The sequence below is a fragment of the Oryctolagus cuniculus genome, chromosome 4 (genome assembly GCF_964237555.1).
Source record: "Oryctolagus cuniculus chromosome 4, mOryCun1.1, whole genome shotgun sequence".
Lineage (NCBI taxonomy): Eukaryota > Metazoa > Chordata > Mammalia > Lagomorpha > Leporidae > Oryctolagus > Oryctolagus cuniculus.
Window position 1 is genome coordinate 67,030,571 of NC_091435.1, and position 27,167 is coordinate 67,057,737.

Here is a 27,167-nt window from a genome sequence, read left to right on the forward strand (position 1 = left end):
CACTGGATGGAATATGGAAGATCTGGACTGTTTATTTCCTGAATAAATGAGCTCATCTCATACCATAGAATTGAAAAGTATAGTTTCGGGGCTGGTGCCATGGCGTACTAGTTCTAGTCCTGGTTGCTCCTCTTCCAGCCTAGCTCTCTGCTGTGGCCTGGGAAAGCAGTGGAGGATGGCCCAAGTCCTTGGGCCCCTGCACCCGCATGGGAGACCAGGAAGAAGCACCTGGCTCCTGGCTTTGGATAGACACAGCTCCGGTTGTTGTGGCCAGTTTGGGAGTGAACCATCAGATGGAAGAGCACCCCACCCCATCTCTCCTCTCTCTATGTAACTCTGGCTCTCAAATAGACAAATAAATCTTAAAAAAAAAAAAAAGCATTGTTTCTTCATTAACTGTTAATGATATTTTCAAACAGTGAATGACAATAGTTAAGCATTCACAACTATTTGATCACAACAGAAATAGAGCTGATTCCTTTGAGAAGCTGGCTGGTAACTCCCTGATTTAGTTCTATTTATTAGGTCAAGTCCTTTGGCTTCTTATTCCTACACTAGAGAGACTATAGGGTTCAGAGTGGCAGTCACACTATCAGCGGTCTGTTTTCTTTGAAGCTGCTTTCCTGATTCTAAAACTACACTTTAAGAATTTTAGTATTCACTGGTCCTTTTTCTTTTTCTTTCTTTCTTTCTTTCTTTCTTTCTTTCTTTCTTTCTTTCTTTCTTTCTTTCTTTCTTTCTTTCTTTCTTTCTTTTTTTTGACAGGCAGAGTGGACAGTGAGGGAGAGAGACAGAGAGAAAGGTCTTCCTTTTCCGTTGGTTCATCCCCAAATGGCTGCTGCGGCTGGCGTGTTGCGCCGATCTGAAGCCAGGAGCTTCTTCCTGGTCTCCCATGTGGGTGCAGGGGCCCAAGCACTTGGGCCATCCTCCACTGTCCTCCCGGGCCACAGCAGAGAGCTGGACTGGAAGAGTAGCAACTGGGATTAGAATCCGGCGCCCATATGGGATGCTGGTGCCACAGGCAGAGGATTAACCAAGTGAGCCACGGCGCCGGCCCCCATCACTGAACTTTTAAATTATTACTGAAAAAGAGAGGAAAGGATGGCACGAGAAGTTAAATTGGAAGATGAGTGATACAGTTCTTCTATAAGAGCTTTACTTTTTATCAGGGAAATAAGAGGCAGTATTATCCAATGAACATGCTTAGGCTTAGGAAAAGCATGATGGTTTGAAGAGAAGGAAAAATTCAGAGCAATCCCTGTAAAGCTTCATTAAGAATGACTATCAGAATTGGTGCATAGCTTTGAAAACCGGAGGGGAAATGGATACAATATAATTTCAGGTATTATATGGGGCACCCTATTGAGATGTTATTAAGCAACTCCTGATTTCCATATAGCAGGTTGGCTGGCCTTCCTTGGTGAGAGTCCAAGAGCAGGTAATCAAAAGGTTTATATGAAGTCAGTCTGCATAGAAAGACAGAAAAGCCAAAATGGGAATAAAGGCTTTGGAGATAAGTGAGTTAGAGGACCATAAATTCATTCATTCATTCATTCAACAGTGATGCTAAAGTGGTAGGAAAACAGGAAGCAGGGTTAGAAAAAACTCAAAAGAGAAATTCCCACTGAGACCAAAGGTTCAAAGGAGATTTAGAAGTATTGATGCTGTCAAGGAATTCAAGTAGAAGCAGGATTTAAAAAGGTGTATACAGAGGATCAAAAGAGGATGGAGTGTTGAATGAAGGCTACGGAATTGGAGTGTTGAATGAAGGCTACCGAATAATGAGGGCAACATGGGCTGAAGGGAGTGGGAGAAACAGAAGCTTTCTTTTAGAAAATGATACAAATTGTCTTAAGTCTCAGGAGAAAGACCATGGATCATTTAATTTGAGAAGGTAGGACTGTTAAATGGAAAGATCTAGGGATGTTTATTCACGGTGGAAAAGGGGTTCTATATTGTCTCTTTTACAAAGAGAAATGGAGTGGGTTGGGACCTGCTGTTTGTGGCATAGTGGATAAAGCTGCCACCTGCAATGCTGGCATTCCATAGCGGCAGTGGTTTCTGTCCTGGCTGCTCCACTGGTGATCCAGCTCCCTGCTAATGGCCTCCGAAAAGCAGTGGAAGATGGCCCAATTATTTGGGTCCCTGTACCTACGTAGATACCCAGGTGAAGCTCCTGGTTTCTGCCTGGCCCAGCCCTGGCTGTGTTTGCCATCTAGGGAGTGAACCAGGGGATGGAAGAGTTATCTCTCTCTTTCTCTCCCTCCCTCTGTCTGCCTCTCTCTGAAACTCTTTAAAATAAATAAATAGTTGTTTAAAAATGAAAGAAGTGGAATGTGCCTTGGTGGTATTGAGGGAATCTAGATAAAATTGTTAAAAACAAGCTAAGTTTGATGTTAGCATCCTTGAATGTTGAATCAATGGAATTAATGTAAGGGGGTGGGAGGTGCATCCGTTTTTACTACTGCTATGACATTACCACAGACACAGCGGCATACAGGAACACAAATGTATTATCTTACAGTTCAGTAGATTAGGAATCCAGCACCTCTTTCTGTGCATCTTTCTGGGTTGGTGGGTGTGGCGTGGCTGATGAGTATCTGTTTTTGGGTTAGATATCAAAGGCTACAAGTTGGCAACAATGTTTTCAGTGATTATATAGGGCAGGATCTGTGGAAACATTCATGCAGGAAACAGTGGCTCTTCTTTATATTCAGCCTACAAAGATATTGATCTTCTTCTCTGTGTAAATACAACAGCAAAACCATCTCCAAGGCTGTTCTTTCCTTCCTCTCTCTTTCTTCCATTAAAACATTACTTACTGATTACTGACAGTGTAAAAGGAACTGTACTGAGCATTATATAAACCTACATAACTGAGACGTAAGACTCAAAGGACTAGTACTCAGCGGGAGGAAATTATAAAATTGACCCGAAAGTTTGTCCAGTAAATTATAAAATCATCAGTTGTTTTATTGTAGCCTGCTATTTGGTTTTCCCTCTTTCTTACCATTTTATTTTCCAGGTTCTTTCTTATTTTAATATTCTTCTGCCTTCACCCATATTTTCATTATCTTCTTTGAGCATTTTTTTCCTCATTTTTTTCATCACTTTGCACTTGTGCCTTTTGCCCCTGCTTCCCTCAGTTGCCTAGACTGTTATCTCTAGCTAACCACACTATATTCACCCCATTCTGGAAATAAATTGTTTTGTTTAAAAATACTAACATTCTCCTGCATTAATTTTTTGTCACTTTGTTCCATTCATCACTGAAATTTCAGACCTTCATTTGCTCTGCTTGTTAGAACTTCCTTACAAAACCTCTGCTTATAATTTTCCCGTGTCTCTTGATCATCCATTTACCTTCACCTTCACAATCATCCCTGCCTTTTCCAGCAAATCTAGTTATTCCTCCACTCACTTCAGTTGTTCTCATCATCTCCAAGATAAAAATCCAAACTTTTTTTTTTTAAGATTTATTTATTTGGAATTCAGAGTTACATAAAAAGATGGAGAGAGATAAAAAGAGAGAGCAAGAGCAAGAAATCTATCTCTCATCTGATAATTCACTCCCCAGATGGTCACAATGGCCAGGGCTGGGCCAGGTCAAAGAGAGGAACCAGGAGCTTTATCTGGGTCTCCCATATGGATGGCAGGGGCCCAAATACTTGGGCTATCTTCTGCTGCTCTCCAGGTGCATTAGCAGGGGGCTGGATTGGAAGTGGAGCAGTTGGGACATGAACAGATGCCTATGTAGGATGCCAGTGTCACAGGCAGTGCCTTCACCTGCTATGTCACAACACTGGCCCTCACACTTCTTTACAGAGCATAGAAAAATCCCTATGTACTCATCTAACTTCATTTTTACCTTTTCCCCGATTCGCCCTTGCATGCTATTCCCCAGCAACCACAATACTTGTGGTTTTCGGAACACTGTCATGCCTCTGTCATTCCACTATTTCCTCTGCTACTTTCCCTCCACCCAGATGGAAAACTCCTAGTCATTATTTAAGATCATTCAAATGTGATCTCTGGCATGAGAACATCCTGTTCTCTTTTAGGCTCCTCTTTTGTTCTCTCCTACTGTACTTTCCTCAAATGCTTGCAAGAATGTGATTAGTATTTGGGGTCATGACTCGGGGATTTTTCCATTCTCAACACCTAACCTAGAATCCAGCACATAGTAGCTCCATCATCTTTCTTAAACTAACCTACCCTGTTATTTAAGCTATCATGTTATGAGGGTAGCTCAAAATCTGTAAGGAAAATGGCATTAAAAATTACGTTTATTTTAGTTAAAAAAAGTTTAAAATTTGTGCAGCTTCTTTTTAACATGCATTTTTCATAAACTATTATAATTGTAAAAATATTTCTTTATTGAAAGGCCAAATTGGAGAGAGAGAGAGACATACACACAGAGAGGCCTCCCATCCATTGGTTCACTCCGCAAATGGCTGAAACAGCCAGGGTTGGGCCAGGCTGAAGCCAGGAGCTTCTTCCGGGTCTCCCATGTAAGTGCAGGAGCCAAAGCACTTGGGCCATCTTATGCTTTCCCAGATGCATTAGCAGGGATCTGGATTGGAGGAAGAGCAACCGGGACTTGAAACCGGCACCTATAGGGGGATGCCAGTACTGCAGGCGGCCTAACTTTCAGCCCCTTGAAGACTCTGTGTATGCATGGATTAAAAAAAATTTTTTTTGCATCAAGATAACCTTATCTTTTAATTATTTTCCACAAATGTTTTGAAGTAACTTTGAAGTACAGCTCTTTCTGCCTGAATATCAGTTTTTCAGACTATATTCCTTGGAACTCCAGCACTCCATATAAAACAGTTACATAATATAAATAGCATTAGGTTTTAGATCATTACATGGAATATAATGTTTGCTTTCAATGTAAGTTTGGGAGAGAAGCCCAGTTCTTCCTTTCCTAAATAAGTAATCCCTTTACCTTTTCGTTTCATGATTCTCAGGGGGCAATCAAGGCCTATAAAAGAAATAGATCACCTAATCTACCTAAAATGAGAAATTTACATTTGGCTTTTACCATGACCTTCAGGAGGAACATCAACAAAAAAACAAAACATATGTATATATGACTAAAAAACCAACATAATTACCCCAAATTTGCTTATTTCAAATTCACCTTGGATTATTGCCAATGAAATAGAGCAATTTTTGCTCATTTGCCTTGTTGCGTCTATTTACATTAATTGATGGGTTGATGTTGGCACTGTGATTTTAAACAGTTTGACTCATAGAAAAGTAACTGTTACAAGGGAAGGGTTTTGGAAATAATCACTGAAAAAAAGAACATCAATTGAGGTCCAACAAGGAATAAAAACCGCATACTACATAACTGAGAGAACTTAATATAGTGAAATGTTTACACAGGGCTGGAGTGGGTCTTAGAGCAAAGGGGAAGCACTGTGGTGACCCAGATTACAGCTGGGGCAACAAAGGAAATGGCTGGGTGATTAGAAATGAGAAGCTCGGAGCAAGATCCTGCGGGTGTGGGACTTGGCCCTCTGAGAAGTGGGAACAGTACAACTAGGGCTGGTACCTTTGAGGGGTCATGGTCTGATTTTGCGTATGAAATGAGTAGGAAACTGGGACCTACTGCTGAGGACAGGGTGATGAAGTGTTGCTGCTGAGCTGATGCCGATAGAAGCAAGAAGTAAAGGGAAAAGAACAAGTCCCATCACCTTCCACCTCCCTCCAGTGACTGCCATTGATAAAATCTCTTAGGAAGCCAGCTAGTAAAGGAAGTGAGGTAGTTTGCAGAGTCTTGGCTCCAGCATTACAAATCAGAGTACAGAAGTATGGATCTAGAATTTAATAGTTCACTAAGCAGCAGTAATAGCAACTAAGTCAAGACTCTTAAGCACTGTCAAAGGAACCACATTCTAGTTTGAAAAAATCAACAAGATATGCTCAGGACTTTACACAATTGTTTCTACTGAGTTTGTCATTAGATATGCACTTGTGTGCTATATCACTGTAGTTATTATTTAAGTATCCGATCTCAAACTTAGGTGGCAGACATCACGGCTTTAGCAGTGAAACACAGAGAGCACATTCCACCTGCCCTTTGGGTCTGCCATTCTAGTGAAGGGAAAAGGGTATGTCACATGACAAGTGTAAAGGAGAAAATACAGCAAGTTAAGGAGATGGGGTTCGGGTTGGGGCAGATCATTGGAAAGAAGGGGTCCTAGACAGTTTCTGTGACAAAATGAAATTTGAGCAAGGTTCAAAGGAAATATGAGAAGAAAATGGTGTGATTATATGGAGGAAGATCTTGCAAGTAGGAAGAAGTTGCAGTTGGTAAATCTGAGGTCGGTGAAAATCCTGCAAGTGGGTGGACATTTTTGTGGATTTATAGTTTGTTTTTAACTCTTAGCATAGTTCTCCTTAGAAGACTGTGACCCTGGTTGGATAACATCAACTTATTACCAATCTAGGACCAAATTCAAACATTCCACAAAGTAGTGCTCAGCTCTTCCACTGTGGGGAAAGCTGTGCTTCTTTACACAGCAGGTTAGAAAAAATTTGCTGATGCTAAGGGAAATAAACTGAAGTATATAATGTCCTATTTCTACTAAAAAATGATTTTGTTTTAGAGTCAGCTATGAAAACCAAGTGATATTTTCAAGCCTTTAATATGTATTATTTAAGTGTAAAATGTCCAGCACTGTACATAATTACTTTTGTTAAAATGTCAAGCTTATTTTTTAGAAAAGAGTTAATGAACTTTGATAATTGGCAAACAGTCTTTCTGGCAGAAAGTGGGATGGATACCATCAGAATTCTCCCCCAAACAATGGAACCATTGTTGACATCAGGGACATGTTTTTGGTCAAATTTTATTTTTTGAGCAAATGACTGACCACTTTTATATCAGAAATAAGTTACCAATGATTAAGAATCCCTTCAACTAGTTTACCGCTCAAAAAATAAATGTGAATAGTTAGAAAATTATTTATTAGATATTAAATGTTTAAAAACATCAGTTTTGGTATTTGAAAAAAATGTGCTATTAATGTAAAATCTTTTTCTGTGTCCAATATTAATTTACAACAGAAAAGCCCAGAATGGGCACATCTAAGCATCTCATAACCTGAGAATGCGATTTAAGACGGGACACTTTTAGAAATACAAATCTGAATTCAGTACATTTTCTTTTAAGGTGGAATTTTGAGGGGTGTCTTCTAGAAGGGAAGAACTTGGTTCTTGCAGGGAAACCTCTGCACGCGACTGGCACCTCTGTGCCTAGGTCTCTCCAGCTGTCGAGCAGGGATAATAGTAATTGCTACCTTCCGTGGAAAGGGAGGGTGGTGTGCTTTGACATCTCTGGTTGAAGATGCTATATCAACACAAATGATGAACATTAGAACATAATGCACAGACAACACCAGCATAGTACTCTTCTAATGCTTAGGTAGCATCTGTACTGTTCTTCCATGTTCACGCTTCACTTTAGGTGACAGAATGTAAGCATAGCATCTGTTACTCAGTTCCTCCAAATATGGAGGAAACGTCGTTTTTAAAGCGCTTCATCATTCTTCTGAGAAGCGCTAAACCTGCCAATTCCTTGTGCTCTCTGTAGCAGTTGCACGGTGGCTCTTGTACTGAGCCTTTGGCACCTTTCTAAATGTTGGCTAAATTACTTTTCCTGGAGCCTGGAACCATCAGGGAAAGGCTGGGGGAATGAAATTGGCTAGCGATATTAACATTTTGGTTGTTTAACGCAGTCTCAACAAAGTGTTAAAGTGCTATCTAAACAGATAATGAGCTAGTGATTGCACAGTGGGCTCTGTCTAAATATAGCAGTCAAATTAGGTTTAGGGAACGCGAAAACAGGAGAAGAAATTTTCTCAAGGGAAACGGTGGTGTCAGCACAGCTGAGGAATGTCACAATAGCTACACTTCGTCAATTGTGATGATCTTCGGGGGATCTCCCGGAGCAATGCAGGACAGGGTGTACTCCTGAGTGCATCCTGAGGATAGGCGACAGAAAGCAGTGGCTGCAGCAGGACGATAGCGGTAGGCTCAGGGAGCGAGAGGAAAGGGGGGCGGAGGAAAAGAGGTACTTAGACCGGGAGCTTGGAGAGCGGATGGGAGTCGCCAAGTTAGGAAAGAACAAGCAGAGGTGGGCAGGGGGTGGCATGGTGTGCAGCTTTGAAAGTGAGTCAAACACGGCCAGCCCGGGGGGCGGAGGCTGGGGACACCCTAGGTCCAGGAAGCGGAGGGGGCCGCGTGGTCTCGGCCGCAGGCCCGCTATAGTGCAGCCGAGACAGGCTTGCCTCTGGCGCCTGATCCCTGTTCGTCTTCTTATTGGGTCACATTTGTGATTGTGGCGATGGCAGGACCCAAGTGAAATTAATGGTGTCGGACTCGAGGAGGGCGTCCCCCGCCTCCCAGCCCCACCGTCACGCCTGGTGGCCCTAACCGTCCACCCTCCCACCCCCTCGCGGAATTTCGGTGGCCATGGTTAGCAAGGTCAAGCCGCCGGGGCCGTGCTGGCGGCGGTCGCGGAGGGCCACCGCCGCTCCTCTCACAGGCGAATCTCGGCTACTTTCCGAGGTCGCTTTCTGGCGGCCAGCTTCAAAGGGAAACGCAAACGACACGTGCGAGCATGCCAATGAAACCCAACAAGAAAAACACCACCGCACTCCGAGCCCTCCGAGGGGCGAAATCCATGGCCTCCTGTTGCCAGTTGTCCGGCGCGGGAAGCGGACGAGCCCGGCGGCCAGACAGAAGCAAGAGCGAGGAAGCCAGCCTTCGGGGGCCCCCGTCCTCGCCCAGCTCCGCTGACCCTTCCACCAAGCCGCCCGCCCACAGAAAGGAGCCGGAGAAACGCCGGTGCAGACGTGCCTCGGTCAGCCGGGGAGGGGGAAGTGGGCAGAAGGGAGGCTTCGGAGAGCACAGCTGTCCCAGCGAGCAGGGAGGAGACGGTCTCTCCTTTCAGTCCCCCCACGCCCCGGCGAGGAGGAAGACGACCGGTCCAGCAAGGCTGCGTCCAGCTCCTGGGGAGGGACCGTGAACGCGGACAACGGAAGGGCAGCCTCGTGCTGCCTTCCCCTCACCACCCCCTCCTCGTGCCGGGTCCCCGCCAGAGCGAGAACGCCGCCCGGGCCGGCGTTTGTCCCGAAGCCCTCCGCCTCTGTCTGCACGGGGCCGGGGTGGACCCGCGAGGGGCGGAGTGGGCGAGACCATTGCAAACCCTGGCAAGGGGGGGGGCTGGCGGTAGGCGGGAGCGAGGGGCGGGGCCGGCTAACCTAGTCCAGATTTTCCTGTCCTTTTTAAAGCTCTGCTTTGGGAGGAACCCCGTTATCAAACTGGATGAGGAGAGGCTTTTTTTTTTTCTCTCCTTCTTGAAAGGGGAGGAGCGTGTGTAGGAGGGCGGGGGGGTGGGAGGGGACGCGGCTTGCACCCCGGGATCAGACGGGAGTCGGGAGTTGCGCGGGGAGGGCGGGCGAGTCCCAGCGCCGGCTCTGAGGGTCGGCTTCCTCTCCCCCTCCCGCGAGGGCGGGGTGGTGCGTTCCGAGTTCCCAGGAGTTCGAGGCGGGCGGGTGCCGGGGGGAGGGGAGTGGCGGCGGCGGCAGCAGCAGCGGCGGGCGGCTCCCGCTTGAGAACCTCGGCAGTGGCGTCGGCGACGGCGGAGTGGAGGCAGCCGCGAGCGCCCGGCTGAGTGTCACCCGGCGGCGACGGCGCAGGAGCTGGGAGTTCGGGACGCGCGCGCCGGACCTTCCGCCGCCGCGGCTGCTGCTGCTGCCGCCGCCCAGAGCCTGAAGCGCCGGGGCTAGGGAAGCCGGGGGGCGGGCGGGCCAGCGAGCGGGCCGGGGGGAGGGTGGGGGATGGCGCGGACCCCAGGGCCGGCCCCGCTGTGTCCCGGAGGCGGCAAAGCACAACTTTCCTCCGCTTCTCCCCCCGGGGCCGGGCTCCTGCTGCCGCCCCCGACGCCGCCGCCGCTGCTGCTGCTGCTCTTTCCGCTGCTGCTCTTCTCCCGGCTCTGTGGTAGGTGAACCTCGGCGGCCGGCGCGGGCTGAGGGAGGCGCGGCCAGGGGTCCCGGCGCTGCGGCCGGGCGGCGAGGCGGTTGTGTTCGGCGGTTGGCTGCGCGAGCGAGTGCCGCGGACTTTGGCTGGAAACTTTTCGCCGCGCCCGGGGCGAGGCCGGCGCAGGGCCAGGCCGGCGAGTGCGACGCCCGCGGCCGCGCGGGTGGGTCGCGGCGCGGATGGCCGGGGGTCGGCGACACTTGGGGCGCGGGGCTCCTCCGGGTGTGCTCGGGGGACCGTTACTTCCTCGCTTTCTCGCGGAGCTAGAGCGGAGAGCGCGGACTTCTGGGCTGGGGTGAAGGTGCCGGGATGCACGTTGGATGTCTCCTTCCCCTCCCCTTGTCTGTGAAACTTGAGCTGGGAGCCCAGAAACCCTAGAGCCCGGAGCCCGGTGGAAGGAAGCCCTGGGGTCCACCCTTCGTGGCCTTCCACGCTGGGGAAGGCACCATCTTAGCCCACCCTGCCGCAGTATTCCCTACAGCCCTTCGGCCCGGTTCTGCCTTGGCTGCCTCCGGGTCTCTAAACTGAGCCGGTCTCTGCCTTCCCGTTTGTGGGACGTCTCTCCCTCCGTCCAGGCTCCTTTTAGCAAACCGTGTTTGGCCCCAGGACCCAGATTTACGTGTTAAATTCTTGATTGCATCTACTGTGTCCGGGTGGATCCCCCTTGTCTTTCTTCCAAGCCCTTGCCGTGCTACGGTTTCTCTGTGTCACATTTTGGAGCTACTTTCTTTGCAAGTTTCATTCCCAGATAGCAGAGACTGGAGGCCTACTTGTTAAAAAAATAAATAAATAAAAATCTGCCTTTCCTGCAAGAGAAATAGCCATCAGTGATAATTAATGGAAGGTGGTGATTTGGGGAAAAAAGGCCATCAGCCTTTGGAAATGAGCTGTAAATATCTTAAATGGGATCAAAACACTGCAGGTAGTTATTCATTCGAGGGCTCTTGTTGAGGAAGATGAAAGGGGCAGAAGTTAACACTTGGCTCATGAAATCCTAAAGTTATACTGGAATTTAATAAAAGGAGGGGTGTGTGCGAATTTCTTGGCTAGTGTGACTTAGTGTGTTAGAGATAGGTGAGTCCAGGTAGTTGGTTATGGGAGAGGCAAACTTGGGATGAGATTGAGTGCCCCTTATCGGCTGAGAATTTCCACTACCAGTTCACCACCACGTTTCTAAGCAGTACTGTGATGAAAGTTTCTGATTTATACAGAGTATAATATAATATAATAAATGGCATGTTTTATAATATACACTGTTTCTGCCTCCGTGATCCCTAGGAGTTTTGGTGCCAAGGCAAAGTTCTTATTGCTGTTATCTCTTAAAATTGATGCAAGCCTCTAGATTGAATTGGTGTGCTGTGCTTTTCCAGGATTGTGGATGCTCCTTGCGGTTGGGTTCCAGCATAGTTGGTGGGGGTGTTAACAGTTTACTATCCTGACTTAGTTTATGGTAAGAACTGAGAGAATACCGGTGCTTGTACCTGTAGAGAGGCAGATCTAGTTAGAAAAAGCCTTGTGGAAGACTTAACGTAGGTTATGTGTACAGCTGATAAAGTAGAATTCGCGTAATAGTTTGACAATAGTTGTGCAAAAGAATTGTTGATTACTTGTTGAAGGAACATGTTGGTATTCACATGGAAGAAGGAAAGAGGTTGTATACAAAAAGACTTTATAATCACTGGAAGGGCTTGATATTTTATTTTGGAGCCCAGACACTTAAGCAGTGTAGGCAGATGGACTGATTAAGAGGAGGTGTAAATTGAAGTTTTTAGGGTCAACTCTGCTTTTAGTTGTAGAGATAGATACTAGCTTTGTGTTACTGCACAGTGCTCTTTTAAAGAGATTCCTTTTTTGGTTCATAGTGTTATAACACCCTAATTTGTGAACTCTTTTGACAAGTTGTTTCCATCAATGTTTATTTTAGAATTCAGCCTTTGAATAGGGCACAGTTGTTGAGACTTACTGATGCTTAATAAGTATGGAAACAGAATTTTCTTTATATAAGCTGCTTGTTGATCTAACAACTTGTTGATCAAACTTCTGATGTTAGTAATACTAGCATTCATAGACTTCCTACAGCGTTTGGCATAGTTTTGTTTGATTAAGTGGACCCAGATTTAGAATTAAAAGATTTTTAGACTTAAAAAGATAGACTATCTGATCAATCCGTTTAACACAAAATACTTTGCTTAGTTTTACCAAATACAGTTGTTTTCTTTTTTGCTGCTTTGATATGCTGCTTACATTTAACATAACCTTAGCTATGCTAAACTTTATCCTGTCAATTTGTTGAAAAAAAAAAATCCCTCACAATTGGAAGACCTCATGTTCTGAAAGTTCTGAAAAAATTTATGCAGATGTGCTGTTAGTTGGTTTTGGGAAGGTACACATTTTGTTATTTGAAAAACTGAAGTCTTTAAGAATTTCACAGGTTGACAGACTTACAAGTCTAAAAAATTCCTAGGTATAAAGGTCAAGTGGACTAGGTTTACAACATCTATCTTGATAAGCTTCATTTACTTAATTCTGGAATTCCATATTTTTTATGATGACAACAAATTCACAAATTTATCTCACTTTTCCTTCGTGCTTTTTTTTTTTTCTTGTGAGGTTGAGAATATTAGCAGAGGTATGTCATTGGTGAGATTTGACCTTCGTAGGGCCCCTTTTGACTGGGATTCTAGCCTCTCCTTTTTAAGCAAGGTTTATCTTAAGATGGAAGTTTATAAGATGGCAGAACATCATACATGATGTGGATCTTTTAAAAGCACTTTGATTATTTTCTATACATGTTATAAGCAGTTGGACCTACAACACATGAATAAGCAGAAACCTGGCTTCAAGGTGCTTTCAGAGTTGTCTTGAGATTGGTGTTTATAGTAGAGATAAACATGAGGTACTGTGGGGTTGCCCAGAAGAGGGAAACCTAAGCCATTAGGTAATGATATACACAATGTGGAGTACGAAACAAAAAAAATCACTTTTTATAATTCTTTGAGTATGTTTTTATTGAAATTAGGTGTTCTATCAGTGCTATAATCTCTCTGGTTCTCTTGTTCTCTTTCTCTGCAGTTTATAAAAAGACAGCAACTAACTCAATCTTTGGCAGGTTATTTAACCTCAGAAACAAAGTTTCATGTCACTTAGAAAAGAATAATATCTTGCTAATAATCTGAGTATTAAATGATGAAAGAATAAAATAAAGCACTCAGAGTGCTTAAGTAGCACTTAGATATTAGCATTTATTACATTGCACAGCTCAAGCCCCTCCCACTTGGCTATTGGTGATTAAATTCTGTTCTTATGTTGTAAATAGTTGAGTTTTCAAGTTAGTTAACTTTCTGTATTTGTACTTGACATCTTCCCCCTCCCCCAAAGATTTATTTATTTATTTGAAAGGCAGAGTTAGAGACACACACAGAGAGAGATCCTCCATCCGCTGGTTCACTCCCCAAATTGCTGTAATAGTCAGAGCTGGGTCACGATGAAGCCTGGAGCCAGGAGCCCCTTCCAGGGCTCCCATGTGGGTGCAGGGGCCCAAGTACTTGGGCCATCCTCCACTGTCTTCCCAGGCACATTAACAGGGAGCTGGACCGATGCCCACATGGGATGCCAGTGTGTAGGCACGGGCTTCAACTGCTATACCACAGCGCTAGCCCCTGCACTTTACATCTTTATATTCAATGGATAGCCTAATCAGTAGTCTTTAACTATTTGTTAATTTTGCTGTAGATAAATATGTAAATGACATGTTTTCAGAGTATTAGAATACAGTCAGATTAACTCAGTCGTGTAAGCTGTAGAACCTAGTTGAATCTTCCCTCAGTGATGTCAAATGCATTTTACAATTTGGCATAGGTCACTTAGAATGTTACTGATTACATTGGCAATGTGGGGTGAGGGAGTGGAGTCCCAGTTTAGCTTCCATTTGACAAGTTCTTGATAGTATCAACTTGAGGCCTATAATACACATTGCCCATATGAGTCTTTCTGCATCTTAAAAGATAACTTGCTGGTAAGTAAACCAAATTTAGAATCTAGCAGAAACATCAAATCTTCCCTTCTTGCAATAAGCTACATTTTTGTAAATAGGAACTAGAACTCCTAAACAATTATGGTATAGGTGTGTATGTATTGTATTTATTGTCTTACCTTATGTTACTTATACAGGCTGAGTATCCCTTATCTGAAATACTTGTGACCATTTTTCTGATTTTTGTAATATTTTCATGTTGCGTTATCTGGGGATGGGACTCATGTCTAAACACAAAATTCGTTTGTGTTTCATAACACCTTATACAACATAGCCAAAGTGTAATTTTTTTTAAAAGGTTTTATTTATTTGACAGGTAGAGTTACAGAGAGAGGGAGAGACAGAGAGAAAGGTCTTCTGTCTGCTGGTTCACTCCCCAAATGGCCGCAACGACTGAACTGGGCTGATCTGAAGCCAGGAGCCAGGAGTTTTTTGAGTTTTGGGGTTCAAGCACTTGGACCTTCTTCCACTGCTTTCTCAAGGTCATAACAAAGAGCTGGATGGGAAGAGGAGCAGCCAGGACACTATCTGGTGCCCAAATGGGATGCCGAGGCCATAGGCAGAGGCTTAACCTACTATGCCATGGTGCTGGCCCCCCAAAATGTAATTTTAAACAGTATTTTAAATAATCTTGTGCATGAAACAAAATTTCATGATGTGGAATTTTCTATTTATTGACATAATGTTGGTGCCCAAAAAGTTTCAGATTTTGGCTTTTGGATTAAGGATGCTCAACTTCTACTAACATATATATTTATAATTTAGTGACTCAGAAACACTAGTGTACATTTTCTGTATGTATAGTTATAGAAAAAAGCTTAACATTATTGCCAATTTTCTGAAACTTGCTGAAAAGAAGCTGTGATACCCTTGTTAAAAAAATTAAAGATTATTTTGATGTTCTGTAATTTACTCATTAAAATTCATAAATATATTGCTATAAGATAGACTGTAATCAAAAGCTTCATAAAAATTGACAACAAAGTAGTATATGGTTTGCAAAAGATGAAACATTTAGTTAATAATTACTATTAATATGTAAGAGTAAAATCCAATAACCCTTGAATCAGTAGTAGAATTTTTTTTAAAGATTTATTTTATTTATTTGAAAGAGTTACAGAGAGAGGTAGAGACTGAGAGAGAGACATCTTCCATTCGCTGGCTCACTCTGGCAACGGCCAGAGTTGAGCTGATCCGAAGCCAGGAGCCAGGAGCTTCTTCCGGGTCTCCCCTTTGGATGCAGGGGCCCAAGCACTTGGGCCATCTTCTACTGTTTTCCCAGGCCATAGCAGAGAGCTGGATCAGAAGAGGAGCAGCTGGGTCTTGAACCGCGCCCATATGGGATGCCTGTGTTTCAGGTCAGGGCTTTAACCCGGGGCACCACAGCACTGGCCCCAGTAATAGAATTTTAATGATAATTTTTGTTTGCTAAGCACAGATCCCCAAAATGTGAGCACCATTAGTGTGTCATCCTTTTAATTACCACATATATTTTTGTCTAATATGTTAAATTTATTGAACATATACCTTTTCTTGAATTCCATAAAAGTTACTATTTTTTTTTGATTGGCTCTGAAATAGTATTGTCATTATTTAAATGAAATTTGTTCTGAGTCTTAAAGTTTTTTTTCTGAATGGCTTACATAAAATGGGTAGGTAATCTATTTGAAATTATTATGGGGGTTGCCTTCAGTGAGTCTAGATGTGTCTATATTGCAGGTACTGTAGATGTTTAGAAAGGATATTACATACATATATTGTGAATTTTATCTGTTTTCTCTAATATAGCATATAGGAATTTGTTATTGCAAGCTTAATGGCTGCCTATAATTCTGTTAAGATGAGTAGGGTAGGTAGAGCTATTGTACATGAGTAATTCATAAACTGGAACTTCATCTGTGTGTAAAACATTCTAGCTCATAATTGGATTAATGGCTAAGAATTAACAGTATGTTTTTCACACACTTTAGATGATTATTTTGTAGGTTTAAGATACTAAGTTATATGTATGACTCCAAACAGGAGAGGCTGTAATAGCTTTTTAGTTAAAAAATCCTTGATTTGATTTCCTTTAGGGGTCAAAATATCAAACTTGTTCATATCTTAAATAAATTGGCTATTGCACACAGTAGAAGCTTTTAGGCTCTCAGTCTAGGTTTCTTCAGAAGAAATAAAATAACAAAAAAGGTGGAGATTATAAACATTCTCAGATAGCCAGAATCAGCAAAAGTAGGCTATATATGTGGATTCTAATCATAATTACTAGGGAATCTTTTTCAGAATAACATGATCAGACCCTCTTATGAATTTGCTGGATAAACAAGTTAAAAGAGGTATTGAGACATTGTTATTTTGATAGATATCTTTAGATGATTCTCTATTCTCCTGCCCAGAACTAATCATTGTAGCATATTTATTTATGATTTAACCACATGTGATATACTCCACTCTTGTTGACTATTTGTATACCCATGTGCTTGATATGTAGAAGACATTCACATTTCTTTATTTCAGAAGACCTTAACAGCATATTCAAGCTTAGCCTAAATAGCACCATCCAGTAGAAATATGTGAGCCAGGTAGTTTTGAGTTTTTCTTGATGCCACAGGAAGAAAAAAAGGTGAAATTTGTCTTAATGTATTTTACTTAACACAAAATGCACAAAATGCTTCAGCATTCAGTTGGTGTTTAAAATTGAGCTATTTTACATTCTGTTTTGTAGAAGTCTTTGAAATGCTGTGGGCTTTTTACGATTACAGATCCTTTCAATTTGGACTAGCTTCATTTGGTGGTCAAATGTGGTATATAAGTCGTGGCTACCACTTTGGACAGTGTAGGTCTAAACTGTTCATTGTCTTTGATACAAGTTATAGCCTTCTTCAGTTCTTGTTTATAAGGCCTAGAATGACATTGCTATACTTTCCTACCTTGTCAAATTCTGGTGCTTCGTTTATATATTAATTTCTCTGTGAATGCCTCTCTTAGCACTTCTAGCATAAAATGAGCATGCAGATTCATGCTTTTAGTTTTATTAGGTTTAGAACAATGTGAAAGTATTTTAGTAGAATAGTCATCTTAAGATAAAATTTTGGAAGAAAGCACACCACGATTGAGTCCATTTTGGAATGGGAAAACTAATTGCTTACTGGGAAGTCACAATGTGCTTTAGTTTATTATTAGTGGTTTAAGCAATTAGTAAAATATCTCATTTCACTAATTGTCGTTTTTTGTGCTATGCCTACTGTTTTATAGAAGCTATGTTGTGCATAACACACTACATAGGAGATATCTCTTCAAAGAGGTTTGTGCTTTTTATATTATCTGTATCTTGTAATTCACACATCAAGAAGTTCATGAAAAATCTTGCATGAATTTCCAAGTATTTTTGCACCAAAATAAAGTTGTCTTTTAACTTTATTTTCCACCAATATATTGATGTATAACCTCTTGAAGTTGAGATATTAACTAGAAAATGTTGATAGGCCTGAAAATGTTGATGTTAACTAGAAAATATTGATGAGATAGTTCACTAATTTTCCTTAAAAAGGATTATTTTTTCTCTTCTCCCTTTAATCTCTGTTGTCTTTCCCATTTTGAACCTGAGATGGCTGTAAAATTGACCTTGTAGGAAGACCACAAGACTTCCTCTTTGATATCAACTGTGTATTATTTACCCAAGAATGCATGTAGTTTGAACAGCTTCTGTGGAACATATCTGACATTATGTATGACACCTCTCTCTCTGGGTTTGAGTTTTAGGAATATAGTGGATAAATTTAAGATAGCTAGTGTATTTTGTAATGGGAAAATGTGCCAGTGATGCTGTTGGGAAGGACATGAAAAAACCTAGGGACCAATATAAAACTAAGTGCACAGAACTGGGACTCTATCTTGGTATTTGAAAACACGGTATGAGTGCTTGACTTGTAATTGCTTCAATTCACAAGAGTAACAGAGATATTAATAAAATGTTAGTATTGGTTAACTGTGGTAAGATCCAGTTCATGTAGTAAATGTTTGTTTCCCATGATAGACATGATTGTCATTACTCAAATATTTTAGGTCATAGGTTTTGAAGACTATTAAGATTTCTGATTCAGTTATAGCTACCATAGGCTAGATTAAGGTTTATATCACAAATTCTTGTCATTATGGGTGCAGACCCCTTATTAATTTGATTTAGATTAAAGATAATCATTCATGACTGTAAATTCCACTTAAGACCGTAAACTGCCTAGTTTTAAAACCTGCTTATGGAGACTTAGTTCCTTTACTTTAATTGCAAAATTAAAAATTTCTGCTCAGTTTCTTTGATTATGTGGATAACAGTTTTATCCTCAGTTAAAGGCACAGGGCCAGGAATCACCATTATTTTCTAACTATGAGTCTGTTTATTTTAATCACTGCAGCAGTGACTTCAGTTTTGCTTGTTGAACTTAAAAGAGACAGGCCAGCATTTGTGGCATAGTGAGCAAAGCTGCCTCCTGAGATGCTAGCATCCCATATGGGCACTGGGTCAAGTTCTCGCTGCTCTGCTTCTGATCCAGCTCCCTGCTAATAGCCTGGGGAAGGCATTGGAAGAGGGTTACCTGCTTGGGACCCTGCTGTCCCTGTGGGAGACCATATGAAGCTACTGGCTCCTGGCTTTGTCCTGGCCAAGCTCCAGCTGTTGTGGCCATCTGGGAAGGATCTCTCTCTCTGTCCCTCCCTCTCCCTCTCTGTAATTTTACCTTTCAAACAAATAAATAAGTCTTAGAAAAAAAAAAAAAAAACTTAAAGGAGGTAAAAAAAATTACTAGCCTCTTGGTTAAGACCTGCATCCCACATGGGAGTGTTTAAGTTTGATTCCTGGCTCTGGTTCTTGCTTCCAGCTTCTCACCACTGTAGAGACGCAACAGTGAGGCTCAGATAACTTGAGTTCTTTTCACCTTCCTGGGAACCTAGTTTCAGCCCTGGCTGTTGCATGTGTTTGAGGTGTGAACCAGGGGTTAAAAGCTCTGTGTCTCTTCCTTTCTCTTTAAAAAATAAATAAAATGTATGATCATCTTGATGGTGCAGTTTGTCTGCCTAGAGCCTATTAAAATCAGAGTGAACTTTAAAGATTTATTTTATTTATTTGACAGAGTTACAGAGAGGTAGAAACAAAGAGAGAGAGGTCTTCCATCTGCTGGTTCACTCCCCAGGTGGCTGCAATGGGCAGGAGCTATGCCGATCTGAAGCCAGAAACCAGGAGCTGCTTCTGGGTCTCCCACGCAGGTGCAGGGGCCCAAGGACCTGGGCCATCCTCTACTGCTTTCCCAGGCCGCAGTAGGGAGCTGTATCGGAAAAGGAGTAGCCGGGACTAGAACTGGTGCCCATGTGGGATGCTTCAGGCCAGGGCTTTAACCCACTATGCCACAGCACCGGCCCCCTGAGTGAACTTTAATACTGAAGTCACAGTAAGGAACTGTTATTGTTCAAGTTTCAAGTTTGTTTTATGATAGCTCAATGTTGAAGAATTCATAGGGTTTTTTTTTTTTTTCTTTTAAATTTGGTATAGACCCTACTGTTGACTGACTGATTTTGAATAATAAAAAGATATTGTCAAATCTTGAATTACCATTAACATTGATGACAGATATTCTTTCTTAGCAGGAAATAAGATGATTGACAATCATTTTTGTAATCAAGAAACTGAAATTAGGGAATACTTTTATAGTTTTTAATGAGAAAACATTTTCAAGTTTTAAATTCTTAAGGGAGTCAGCAAGTGTAGTGGCTATTTTGATGCCGCACATTGTCAAACTTACTTTCCATGTATATACAAAAGGATCTGGTTATTGACACATTATTTTCATCATAGTTGATGGTGAAAATGTTTAAACTTACGTATAGCTGCTGAAATTGTGTTCCTAAAATCTCTTGTCCTTGAAAAGCTTTAATCTTCAGCATCTGTTGAAATATTAAAGCAAATCCGAGGTCATCTAAGAAAAATATTTTTGTTGCTTTGCTGCCCTCTAGAGTCATTTAGAATAGTCACCCTAGATTTTTTCCCATCAGATGATTAAAATATTTCTTTGACTTTTGCACTTTAAGTTTCAGGAATAAGTTGAGTAATATTATTGTAAACTTTACTCACAACAGTTGATCTACACCTACAAAAAATAAAAGGCTAAAAGATTGGGATAGTTTGGGGTCTACTGAATATTGATAAAGAATCAGGTGATAGGGCACCAACCTTGTATGTGCTGCAAAGTATAGAGGATTTTACAGTGGGATAAGGCAGAGTTTCTGCTCTCTAGCTTATAAACCCATTATTAAGACCAATTGCATGGTAGAAAATGTTTGTTTATAAAGGTAGACATATATATCTATATCCCATTTGTAACAGTATACCAAGTGATATGATACATCTTTAAAAAAGATCAGTAAGGTCTGGAAGAGTCAAGGAAAGCTAATAAGAGATGAAACTTTTGATTTATGTCTTAAAGAGTAAATAGAGCTCAGACAGACAAAAACAGTTATTTCAAATGGAAGAAGGACTGTTCAAAACACAAAACATCTTTCACACATCAGGAACTCTGCTAGGCTTCTTTGAGTCTTTGCTAAAAAATGAAAACTAATGGTCAAGGAGATGAGGAATTAGAAGAGTCATTCTCTCTCTGTCCTTCAATGCCACTATTCCCTAACCCCTATCCATGTGTATATGTCTTTTTTTTTTTTTTTTTAAGATTTATTTATTTGAAAGTCAGAGTTACACAAAAAGAGAAGGAGAGAAAGAGAGAGAGAAGTCTTCCATCTGCTATTTCACTCCCCAGTTAGCCACAATGGTTGGAGCTGTGCCGGTCCAAAGCCAGGAGCCAGGAGCTTCCTCCGGGTCTTCCCATGCGGGTGCAGGGGCCCAAGGAGTTGGACCATCTTCTACTGCTTTCCCAGGCCATAGCAGAGAGCTGGATCAGAGTGGAGCAGCCAGGTCTCGGACCGGCGTCCATGTGTAATTGTTATGAAAATTCAATTGGCATTAACTACATTACAGATACAAGTAAGAGCAATGCAAAGGAAAATAAATTGTCTTATGTTAGAAATATAAACAGTGTTGTGGAATTGTAGGAGTGGTTTAACTGGGAATTAAAAGATACTTAAAGAGGAGCTAATTTTCTAGCTGAGTCTTGAAGGAAGAATTTAGATTTCCACTTGTGAGAGAAGGTCAATGAAAAAGAGGGAGGCTGGCATTGCGTAGTGGGTAAAGCCACTACTGGCATCCCATGTACGTGCTGGTTCAAGTCCTGGATGCTCCACTTCTGATCTAGCTCCTCCCTGCTTATGGCCTACAAAAAAAAAAAAAAAAAAAAAAAGAATATGGCCCAAGTCCTTAGGCCTCTACCACCCACGTAGGAGACCAGAAGAAGCTCCTGGTTTCTGCCAGCCAGGCCATTGTTGCCACCTGGGGAGTGAACCAGTGGGTGGGAGATTCTCTCTCTCTCTCTCTTCCTCTTTTTCTGTAACTCTGCCATTCAAATAAATAAATAAATCTTAAAAAAAAAAAAGAAAAAGAGGATATTGCAAATGAAGATACCACTGGGATGAAGACTCTAGAAAGAATTAGTGGGTCAGACATGATCTTTATGGAGGAAAGTCTTAGATTTTTAAAAATACTTAAACCCTATTGGGAGCAGTGAGGAGCTTTGAAGTCAGATAACAATTAACTCTGATTTGGGAATATTATATAGCTTTGGCAGCAATGTAAAAGATATAATGGAACTATGAGACAAACAAATGAAGGGAAACCATTGCAGTGGTCCATGGAAAGAGCATCATAGAGATAAATAGTAGTTTCGGTAGAGGAGCTTGAAGGGAGGAATGGATCTGAGAAGTACATGGTTTTTTGGGTATTGTGATGATTGAGGAAGGAGGAGTTAGATATGAACTAAGTTGAATTTTTCCCTTCAATGACTAGGAAAGAATGGTGAAAAGATTGGTTACTTTAGTCAGTTGAGTAATTTTTTGAGATGCTTTAATTGTTGTGCCTCTGGGGCATATTTTTGAACTGTAGTTGGAAATTTGCTGAGAGTAAGAATCAGGATATGAATTGGGCATTAACAGAATTAAGGTATTTGGGTTGGGTGAATTGTAAGAGAGAAGGGGGCACACTGGGAGGAGAAAGAGAGGGAAAAGGAAAGGGAAAGGAAGAGGGGAGAGGGTGAGGAAAAGTTTTTTAAGACCAAAGTATTGATTGAATAAGTTATCAATGGAAGGGAAGAAGGAGAGTGATAATTTAGGAAAAAATTCTTGATAGACACATTTAGTAGTTAGGAGGGCATTGGTGATATTTCATTCTCTAATGATTTAAGTGACACATTTTGAAAATAAGTGAACATGGTGTGATATTGAAAATTAGGCTAGAACCTTTGGGAAAAAATAGAATAAAACATCAACTAAGAATGAATGAAATGAGTCAGCATTGAAGGTGTGAGTTGTCATAATATAAACTTATGAAATGTAACTGATGATGTTAGATTGGTAATATGTTTATGTTGGTTGCTTTTAATATTTAAATGAGCATTAAATGTACGGTAGATTAGGTAGTGTAAAAGAATAATATATAGACATCTAGCTAATGAATAAAAATGTGTTTCTGGGAACAAGTTATTTATAAATATTGAAGGAATTGAAACTAGAGTGAAGCTACTGAATATGCTACTTGAATGTGATGTAATAAGATATCTGAACGTTGAGAAGAAGCAATATAAGGAAAGTGATATTTCAGAAATACTGATTTACCATAAGCCAGGTGTTCTAGATGTAGCATTATTCCTTAATTAGGATAGTAATAAGTGGAAACTGAAGGGAAAGATTTAATAATAAGAGATTTTTGAAAGTCAGAAAGTCTTATGGTCCCAGGATATGAGGAGTGGGAAAAATGAATAAATTAAAGGTTTTGTATTGGACAGATGGGAATGAATAGTGTAAATGTTACTGAATGCTAAATGCAGATAACAGGTATTAGAAGAAAAGTTGTGTTTTCTAGGATTGCCATAATAAAGTACTAAAAACAACATGAATTAAAACAACACACATTTATTCTGTTGCAGATCTGGAGCTCTAGAAGTCTGAAATCAAGGTGTCAGCAGGGCCATGTTTCCTCTGAAGCTCTGGATAGATTCCTTCCTTGCCTCTTCCTAATTTCTGGTTGTGGCTGTCAAACCTTGGTTTGTCTTGCAACTGCATCACTACAGTATCTGCCTTTGTTGTCACATGACATATGTAAAATGAGATGACCGTCTCATTGGATTAAGGACCAAGCCTACTCCCGTATCATCTCATTTTAGATTGCAGCTTAATTAATCTACAGAGTCTGTTTCTGAATTAGGTCACTTTCACAGGTACTAGGAGTTACAACTCCAAGGTATCTTTTTAAGGGATACAATTTAACTGGAAACAAAAGGGTGATGATTGTTTTTAAAATGTAAACTGTGAGATTTGAGGCTCAGTTCATGTCAAAGTGCTGGGTAAGTACAGTATTTAGAAGATACAAGATATGAATTTTTTTTCTTTAAGATTTATTTATTTTACTTCAAAGTCCGAGTTACACAGAGAGGGAAGGAGAGGCAGAGAGAGGGAGGTCTTTCATCTGCTATTTCACTCCCCAATTGGCCGCAACGGCTGGAGCTGTGCTGATCCGAAGCCAGGAGCTTCTTCTGAGTCTCCCAGGCAGGTACAGGGGCCCAAGGACTTGGGCCATCTTCTACTGCTTTCCCAGGCCATAGCAGAGAGCTGGATTGGAAGTGGAACAGCCGGCACTCGAACTGGCACCCACACGGTATGCTGGCACTGCAGGTGGCGGCTTTACCCGCTGTGCCACAGCTCCGGCCCCAAGATATGAATTGTTTTGAACAAGACTTGAGTCAGATTCATGAAATATTTAAACTTTATAGACATACATACAAAAATTTTAAGTATTTGCCCTGCTGGATAAACTATTACAGAATGAGCATATCCATGAAACCATGGCCCTGGTCAACAAATAAAACATTGCTAGCACTCCAGAAACTCCTCTCACACACTTTCTCAATCACAAATCCTCTGTGTTTTCCAAAAATAACCATAGTTCTATCTTCTAACACCATAAAATAGTTTTACCTGTTATTTCTTTTAGCTTTGTATAATGCCTCTTTTTGACATTGTAAGATTCATCTATGTTGTTGTATTTAAAAGTTTTTTTTTATGATTATATAGTATTTGATTCCATGACTATTCCATAATTCATCAGTTTTAATATTGGACAAACCTGTGCATTGTTTTCATTTTGAAGCTTTTATTAATAGTTCTGCTGTGAACATCATTGTACTTGTATTTTGGCAGTATAGTTGCTGGTTCATATTATATGTGTTTTTGTTGAAACAGTTTTCTAAAGTGTTTTATTATTTATATTCCCACCAATAGTATATTAAGAACTAGCTGCTCTACATCCACAACAGCCCTTTGTAATACCAGTATTTTTTCTTTTATCAGTGTGTAATGGTATAACATTGTGACTTTAATTTATATTTCAGTAATGATTGAGATTTTAGGAATATGGGCCATTTGAATATCCTCCTTAGTAAGTGCCTGTTCATTCTCCCCCCTTTTTATGCAGATAGGTTGTCTTTTGTCTTTTTTGTGGATTTACAGTTGTTGTATATATATGCCAGGTGTACCCTTTGCTAGTTGTGTGTATTAAAAGTATCTCCTCCCATTCTGGCCTTCTCACTCTGTTAATGGTGTCTGTAGAATGGAAGTTCCTTAATACCTATCTGCATGGTCAAAAGTCTTTTTCTTTATAATTGTTTATGTCTTATTTACAAAATTTTGCTGTGCATCATCATGAAAGTTTTACCCCTGGAAGTTTTATTGTTTTGTCCTGTCTATGATATATCTGGGTGTTTATTCGTTAATTATGCAAGTTAAGGTCTATATATTTTTTTCTCAATTTACTATCCAGTCAAGCATCACCATTTATGGAAAGGGCCTTCTGCTGTGCAGTACTGCCTTTAGAGTAAATCCAGTAACCATGTGTGCTTGGGTTTGCTTTTAACTCTGTTCTGTTGGTTCATTTTTTAATTTTTGCAAAAATATCATAACATCTCATAGCTTTGTAATTTATCTTGATAGTAGATAAGAGCAGGCTCATTCACCTATTTATTCAGGTTTATTGTGCTTATGTCGTTTTTCCTTTCCTTATAAACTTTAGTAGCAGTTTATCAGTTTTATTGGACCTACATGAAATCTGTGTGGATTAATTTGGGGCTAAATTGATGTCTTTGGTAATACCAACTCTTGTGATTCATGAACCTGGCTTCTCTCTCTGTTTGTTGAAGTTCTCTTTAGATTAAGATTTTTTTGTATGTAAATGTCCTACGCTTACATTTTATCTGAATTATTTGAATTAAAGATTTATTGCAAGTTATTTGATTTTTTGATGTTATTGCAAAAGATATTTATAGGGCCGGCACCATGGCTCACTAGGTTAATCTCCACCTGCAGCACCGGCATCCCATATGGGTGCCAGGTTCTAGTCCTGGCTGCCCCTCTTCCAGTCCAGCTCTCTGCTGTGGCCCGGCAGGACAGTGGAGGATGACCCAAGTGCTTGGGCTCCTGCACCCTCATGGGAGACCAGAAGGAAGCACCTAGCTCCTGGCTTCGGATCGGCATAGCGCTGGGGTGGCGGCCATTTGGGGAGTGAACCAATGAAAGGAAGACCTTTGTTTCTCTCACTGTCTATAACTCTACCTGTCAAATAAAAAAAAATTAAAAAAAAATTTATAGAATATTTTCTATTTTTTGAAGACATGCGCATATAATTTTAGTATTATGATCTTATGTTCAGAGACTTTGCTTAACTTATTAAAAATTTTTTAAAAAGATAATTCCTTTTGGGGCCAATATGGTGGGGTAGCAGGTAAAGCTGCTGCCTGCAGTGCTGGCATCCCATGTGGGTGCTGTTTTGAGTCCCAGCTGCTCTGTTTCTGATCCTGTTCCCTGATAATGTGCCTGGGAAAGCAGAGGAAGATGGCCCAAGTGCTTGGTTTCTGTATCCAAGTGAGACACCCAGATGAAGCTTTTGGCACTTGTCTTCAGCCATTGTGGCCACTTGGGGAGTGAACCAGCAAATGGAAGATCTGTCTTTCTGCCTGTTTCACTCCTTCTCTGTAACTGTTTCAGATAAATAAATAAATGTTAAAGATAATTCCTTTTAAAAATATTTACTTAATTTAAATTATTTTGGGGGGCAGGGGAGAGAGAGCACACTCTGGAGAGAAAGAATGCTCCTTTCCACTGGTGTACTCCCTGAATGCCCACTACATCCAGAGCTGGGAACCTGGAGTTTTATCCGCGTCTCCCACATGGGTGGAAGGGCCCCAACTACTTTCATTGCTGCTACCCAGGGTTGTATTAACAGAAACTTGGAACTAGGAGCAGAACTGGAACTCTAACCCAGGCAATATCAAATGCAGATACCCCACCATTGCTTTAACCACTAAGCCAAATGTCCCTGCCTACCCCTTGAATTTTTATTATTTATTCAGTAGACACACACATACTTTCTCTATATATATACCCCCTTACCCTGACCCTGTTTGCTGGTTCTCTCCCTGAATACTCTCAACATCCAGGGCTGGACCAGACTGAAGCTGGGAACTTGGGTTTCCCATGTGTGTGGCAAGAACCTAATTTACCACTGCTTTCCCGTGTCTCTAATAGTAGGGAACTGGTGTCAGGAGCTGGAAGCAAGTTTTGAATCCAAATACTCTTGATGTGGGAGATGGATGTCTTGACTGGTATCCTAACTTCATGGCTGTTCACCTCAACTTCATTTGTTTCTAATATTTAATAGAATCTTTTGGATTCTCCATCTACTTAATCATGCCATGTATGAATAATGAAAACCCATTTCTCTCCAGTGCTTATACTGTTTTTCTCTTTTGCCTTATTATTCTGTTTAAGACCTCCAGCACAATATTGAATCAGAGTGGTGACTGCAGGCATCATTGTCTCATTTGCAGTCTTAGAGGTAAAAAAGTGTTCAACATTTCTAAATTAAGTGTGATGTTTTCTGTAG

At 41.3% G+C, this 27,167-nt stretch overlaps 1 protein-coding gene across 7 annotated transcripts in view; it reads left to right on the top strand.

The window, feature by feature from the left end:
* The first annotated feature begins 9,469 nt into the window (after nucleotides 1–9,469).
* The window catches only part of NECTIN3 (nectin cell adhesion molecule 3), a 146,976-nt gene continuing 129,278 nt past the window's right edge, over nucleotides 9,470–27,167 (top strand). For 2 of the 7 annotated variants that reach the window (XR_007908883.2, XM_051819058.2), the window contains exon 1: nucleotides 9,484–10,017. Coding sequence is in view for 5 of the 7 variants with exons in the window: in XM_051819058.2 (XP_051675018.1) it covers nucleotides 9,858–10,017 (160 nt within the window). In the remaining 2 variants the exon portion in view is untranslated. Of the gene's footprint in view, nucleotides 10,018–25,704; nucleotides 27,120–27,167 lie in introns of those variants that run through there. The other 5 variants (XM_051819060.2, XM_051819061.2, XR_007908884.2 and 2 more) reach the window with 5 other exon arrangements.